The 6352-nt window shown below is 47.5% G+C and overlaps 1 protein-coding gene across 2 annotated transcripts in view; it reads right to left on the reverse strand.

Annotated features, from left to right (window-relative positions):
- Positions 1-284: 284 nt before the first annotated feature.
- Positions 285-6352, reverse strand: part of ptprnb (protein tyrosine phosphatase receptor type Nb) — a 27036-nt gene continuing 20968 nt past the window's right edge. For both annotated transcript variants that reach the window (XM_076992632.1, XM_076992631.1), the window contains 4 exons: positions 1882-1935; positions 1638-1702; positions 1315-1388; positions 285-1129 (listed from right to left, as the gene is read on the reverse strand). In XM_076992632.1, the coding sequence (XP_076848747.1) occupies positions 1058-1129; positions 1315-1388; positions 1638-1702; positions 1882-1935 (265 nt within the window). In that variant the 3' untranslated portion in view covers positions 285-1057. The remainder of the gene's footprint in view (positions 1130-1314; positions 1389-1637; positions 1703-1881; positions 1936-6352) is intronic.

The raw sequence follows: 6352 nt of genomic DNA on the forward strand, positions 1-6352 counted from the left end.
TGGCAGTGTATAGTATACTACACTCCTCCCGGAATGCCAGGATGAATGGATGGCCCCTATATGTTCACCTCATGAGGTCATGAAGTCATGAGGTCACCCCTGACCTAGAGGGAGCCGGGGGGGGGGGGGGGGGAGCCCATGTCTCATTGCACAGGAACAGGAACCAAGAAAACATACAAGTATAAAATGACCACAACATACAAAATAACAATGCACACAACATAGAGCCGCGTACATATAATACACATAAAACATAAAGACACGTGTACAGTTATGCTGCTGCATCACTTCACAAAACAGTTTTTATTAATCACCTGATACTTTATCACATATTTTTTATGTATTTTTATACTGTTATGCAACAGGGAAAGTACAATAAATTGGTCACAATTAAGATAGATGAAGAGAGGAAGAGAGAGAAAGACATGTGTGTACAGATCTCAGATCAGATGAGCTCTCTAAACCACTCGCCCTCTAGTCCACGAGAGCTGCTGTCTACAACCAAAGGAATCCTGGGAAAAACATTCAGAGCACTGCTTAGCCGGGACGGAGACAAAGCTATCGCCATGGTTATGAGACGGGAGTATGAGGCCTTGTCCAATGGAGCAAACAGGAGGATTACAGCAGCTCACTAGCGTGGACGAGAGAAAGAGGACCAGGAACACTGAACCGTCTGGAACGGGTCTGACCGTCTGGAACGGGTCTGATTTTTGGCTGTGTATGTGGCAGAGACAGTGTATGGTATCCCAAGACTGGTTGCACAGGGTTGTGTGAATGTGTGTAGGTCTGTGCACACGTGTGTGCGTGTGTGAGTGTGGGTGTGTAGGTCCATGCACACGTGTGTGTGTGTGTGTGTGTGTGTGTGTGTGTGTGTGTGTGTAGGTCCATGCACACATGTGTGTGCATGTGTGTGTGGGTGTTGGAGTGGTCTAGGCAGGTTCATGCAGCACTACAATTACTAGGGCCAAGAAGTGTGTGGTTCTCCCATGCGTGTGTGTGTGTGTGTGTATGTGTGCGTGCGTGTGCGTGTGTGTGTGTGTGTGTGAGTTGGCTGGTCTCACTGGGGCAGGGCTTTCAGGATGGCATTCACTTCTTCGGCTACAGCAGTCAGAGCAAACTCAAACTGGTCCTGCAGGAAGAGGAGAGCATGGCTTAACACACACACACACACACACATGCGCGCACACACACACACACACACACACACACGCGCGCGCGCGCGCACACACACACACACACACACACACACACACACACACACACACTGAGCGTTTGAGAGTGCTGGGTAGTGCTGTGTGCTGTGAGGTCTCCCACCTTTGTGCGCACCATTCCTGGCCTCTGGTCACGGATGTGCTCCAGCGTAGCTGCGATATCGATCTCCTTCACCCCTGCACGAGGAACACAACACACCCCTCAGACACAAAACACTTCCTACATTACTCAACACGCACCTCATCCTTTATAGAAACCAAAGACTATGGCAAATCAATTGGCCATTCTTCATGCAGAATTAAAATGAAGCATAACCCTAACCCATATGTTCCTGCTACTAAACAAATAAGTGAGTCTATATGGGATTAATGTGGATAGTAGATGCTATATAAACATTAGGTGTTGCACAGGTATTAAAGATCCACCTTTAGCCATGCGGTTCAGAACCATGTCAACCAGGATGTAGGTTCCAGTACGGCCGGTGCCATCACTGTAGGAGAAAGTAGAAAATCCACCCAGGAGTTAAATACAGAACATACCAAAGCCATTGGATCCACTATATTGTAACAAAAGTGTTTAAGTAAAAAAGGATCTAAGCCTGTAAAAAACAACATAAAGTGAATATTGTATGTAGAAGTAGTGTATTAAGTCCACAGTGCACCTGTGTACCTGCAGTGCACAATGATGGGGCAGGAACGTCCACGATAACATTTATTCACCTTCCTGTGGGGACAAGGAAGAGAGACACACGAGAAAGGACAGCGGTGTCCACACTTCAGTCTCTGGCCGTCTTCAAATGTAGACTGAAGACTCACCTGTTTGTTGAGTACTTAACTGAGCACCAACACTACATATAGCAATTGGTGTTGTACTTGTTTATTTATGACTATGTTTATTTACAGTTATAGGTATAATTTTTAAATTCCTGTTGTTTAAGTGCGAGTCTGTGTTTATTTACAATGTTGGTAATGACACTGATTCCTGTAGTTTAGTGGTAGTCTGGCTTAAGGGGATCTTGAATTCTGACCTGTCTATGGTGTTCTGTGAACAGATGTAAAGCACTTTATTAGTCACTCTGGATAAGAGCGTCTGCTAAATGCCCCAAATGTAATGTAATGCTCTGCTGGGTTAGGTTAGTCCAGCGTTTCTCAAAGTGTGGGGCGCATGGGTATTGCAGGTGGGGCGCAAGCAATTGGAAGAAATGAACCTTTTTAAGCCTGTCGTTTTAATGCCTGTTCAGTTTTGCATAAGCCCCGGATGTTTAAAATGTCTGCGGAACAGTGTGAACCAGGGCTAGATTTGGCCCTTTAATGAATTTGTACAGGCCTGCCCCCGTCAACAAATCACGTTCGCCACCCCCCCCCCCCCCCCCCCCCGTCAACAAATTATGTTTGCCACCCCTATTGAATTTAGTTCAATAAATTAATTGTAAAATTGCAAATGTGCCTTATTTTGTCAATTGTGATTTTTTTACACCACAATCGAAATTTGTCCTCCGCTTTTAAAGTTACGTCTTTCTTAAAGTTGTTCATAACTTTCTAAGATCGTTCGTTATCGGGGAAACCCAGTACTGTGGGTTTACTCTAACACTAACCCAGCAGTACTGTGGGTTTACTCTAAAACTAACCCAGCAGTACTGTGGGTTTACTCTAACTAGAGGCGTTCTTTGCATAGAGGCGTTGCTAGGCAATTGCCTTGGGCCCCTCCCACTGCAGCCCACTGTATGGGCCCCCTGACTAGCTAACTTATTTCTCGCATATTAATGTTGATGGGCCCCCTAGCTAAATTCGCCTTGAGCCCCCAAATAGCTAAGTCTGCCACTGACTCTAACACTAACACAGCAGTACTGTGGGTTTACTCTAACCCAGTGGTTCTCAAACTTTTTCTATAATTCCCCACCTCAGAAGAAGGGGAAATTCCATGCCCCAAATACAAATGCTAGTTTTAAATTTTATAATTTAAGTCATGGCAGTCATGGCCTGGTGGTAGGGAACTGGTCTTGTGGCCGGAGGGTCATGGGTTCGATTCCCAGACCTGAGGCCATGACTGAGGTGCCCTTGAGCAAGGCACCTAACCCCAACTGCTCCCCGGGCGCCGGGCTAGGGCTGCCCACCACTCTGGGCACGTGTGATCCACAGCCCCCTAGTAATCACTAGTGTGTGTGTGTGTGTGTGTGTGTGTGTGTTCTAACTGCACAGATGGTTACGAGATCAGGCATGGTGGCATGACTTCTGTAGTCAAGTCAAAAACGCCAGGAATGTTTACAATTGCATGAAAACCAATTTTGGTCCTAGGAAATTATATATATATATAATTTAGTTTTTTTTGTTGCATGGCGAAGCAATGCTTTAGTAACAGCATGCACACATTTAGATACATCAGCTTTGCCTAGTCCGTGGACATCACCAACAGTCTGCAGAAACCCACCTGTGGCATAAAACCGGAGGGCAGTCAGTAACTGCATTGTGGGGCTAAGGGCAAAATTCTGCATTCAGGCGAACTACAGTCGTCTTCTTAAATTATATCTTCCATTCAAAGGCAATACTCTTTGAAGAGCTGCCATGTTCATCACACAACCTATCCTTAATCCAAGTTACTTATATGTGCTACCGATTAATCGATCCATTTTATTGGTTAAGTTAAAACAAGCTTAATAGGCCAACTTGTAGCCATTTCTTTGCAAAGAATACATTAATTGTGAAAGTCTGAAACGCTATCAACTGCACGATGATGAACGGAGAGATTAAATTAAATATTGGGAACATATAAACTAATGCTAAAGAATTCAAAGTAGGTCATTTGCGATGTATACGATATAATTACTTCAAAAGAAAATAGGCTACTAGGCTAATTATACACATAACACAAATGTTGTAATGTCGTGCTTAAAACCAGCGCAAGTGAAAGTAGCGGCTCTATCCTTTTTGAGGTAGAACTGCACGTGAGCTTCGAGTTAAGAAGTACTTAGTGAGTTACGAATGGGTCCGGATATTCTTAACTTACGAACGACGTAAGTAAGTTACGAAGAGTTTCGGGAAACACTCGTAAATTTAAGAATATTCGTAAGTACGAGGTTACAAAGTACTTAGAGTTACGAACATTTTGGGAAACGCACCCCTGCTGGGTTAATGTTAGAGTAAACCCACAGTACTGCTGGGTTAATGTTAGAGTAAACCCACAGTACTGCTGAGTTGGTTTAGAGTAAACCCACAGTACCATCTTATAAAAATGATGGATCATACTGACAGAGACACTGACAGATAAAGCTACCCAGACAGAGGGCATGAAAGGAGAGACGCAAGAGAGGCAGAAGGACAGAGCCAATGATGGAGGTGATGGAGGAGATGGAGGTGAAGGTGATATAGGTGATGGAGCGTGAAGGTGATGGAGGAGATGGAGGTGAAGGTGATATAGGTGATGGAGCGTGAAGGTGATGGAGCGTGGAGGTGATGAGGTGATGGAGGCGGTGGAGTGTGAAGGTGATGGAGGTGATGGAGCATGGAGGTGATGGAGGTGATTGAGGTGATTGAGGTGATTGAGGTGATGGAACGTGAAGGTGATGGAGGTGATGGAACGTGAAGGTGATGGAGGTGATGGAGCGTGAAGGTGATGGAGGTGATGGAGTATGGAGGTGATGGAGCGTGAAGGTGATGGAGGTGATGGAGCGTGAAGGTGATGGAGCGTGAAGGTGATGGAGCGTGAAGGTGATGGAGGTGATGGAGCGTGAAGGTGATGGAGGTGATGGAGCGTGAAGGTGATGGAGGTGATGGAGCGTGAAGGTGATGGAGCGTGAAGGTGATGGAGGTGATGGAGCGTGAAGGTGATGGAGGTTATGGAGCGTGAAGGTGATGGAGGTGATGGAGTGTGGAGGTGATGGAGGTGATGGAGCATGGAGGCGATGGAGGCGATGGAGTGTGAAGGTGATGGAGGTGATGGAGTGTGGAGGTGATGGAGTGTGGAGGTGATGGAGTGTGGAGGTGATGGAGGTGATGGAGCGTGAAGGTGATGGAGGTGATGGAGCGTGAAGGTGATGGAGGTTATGGAGCGTGAAGGTGATGGAGGTTATGGAGTGTGGAGGTGATGGAGGTGATGGAGCATGGAGGCGATGGAGGCGATGGAGTGTGAAGGTGATGGAGGTGATGGAGTGTGGAGGTGATGGAGTGTGGAGGTGATGGAGGCGATGGAGGTGATGGAGCGTGAAGGTGATGGAGGTGATGGAGCGTGAAGGTGATGGAGGTTATGGAGCGTGAAGGTGATGGAGGTGATGGAGTGTGAAGGTGATGGAGGTGATGGAGTGTGGAGGTGATGGAGTGTGGAGGTGATGGAGGTGATGGAGCGTGAAGGTGATGGAGGCGATGGAGTGTGAAGGTGATGGAGGTGATGGAGTGTGGAGGTGATGGAGGTTATGGAGCGTGAAGGTGATGGAGTGTGAAGGTGATGGAGGTGATGGAGTGTGGAGGTGATGGAGTGTGGAGGTGATGGAGGTGATGGAGCGTGAAGGTGATGGAGGCGATGGAGTGTGGAGGTGATGGAGGTTATGGAGCGTGAAGGTGATGGAGTGTGGAGGCGATGGAGCGTGGAGGTGATGGAGTGTGAAGGTGATGGAGGTGATGGAGGCAATGGAGTGTGGAGGTGATGGAGGTTATGGAGCGTGAAGGTGATGGAGTGTGAAGGTGATGGAGGTGATGGAGTGTGGAGGTGATGGAGTGTGGAGGTGATGGAGGTGATGGAGCGTGAAGGTGATGGAGGCGATGGAGTGTGGAGGTGATGGAGGTGATGGAGCGTGAAGGTGATGGAGGTGATGGAGGCGATGGAGCGTGGAGGTGATGGAGTGTGAAGGTGATGGAGGTGATGGAGGCAATGGAGTGTGAAGGTGATGGAGGTGATGGAGTGTGAAGGTGATGGAGGTGATGGAGGCGATGGAGTGTGGAGGTGATGGAGGTGATTGAGTGTGGAGGTGATGGAGGTGATGGAGCGTGAAGGTGATGGAGGTGATGGAGGTGATGGAGCGTGAAGGTGATGGAGGTGATGGAGCGTGAAGGTGATGGAGGTGATGGAGCGTGAAGGTGATGGAGGCGATGGAGCGCGTTATCAGCGTTGCTCTTGCTGCAGCTACAGCTGTCTGTGCTCATTTTTGTGA

The sequence above is a fragment of the Brachyhypopomus gauderio genome, unplaced genomic scaffold (assembly GCF_052324685.1).
Source record: "Brachyhypopomus gauderio isolate BG-103 unplaced genomic scaffold, BGAUD_0.2 sc95, whole genome shotgun sequence".
Taxonomy (NCBI): domain Eukaryota; kingdom Metazoa; phylum Chordata; class Actinopteri; order Gymnotiformes; family Hypopomidae; genus Brachyhypopomus; species Brachyhypopomus gauderio.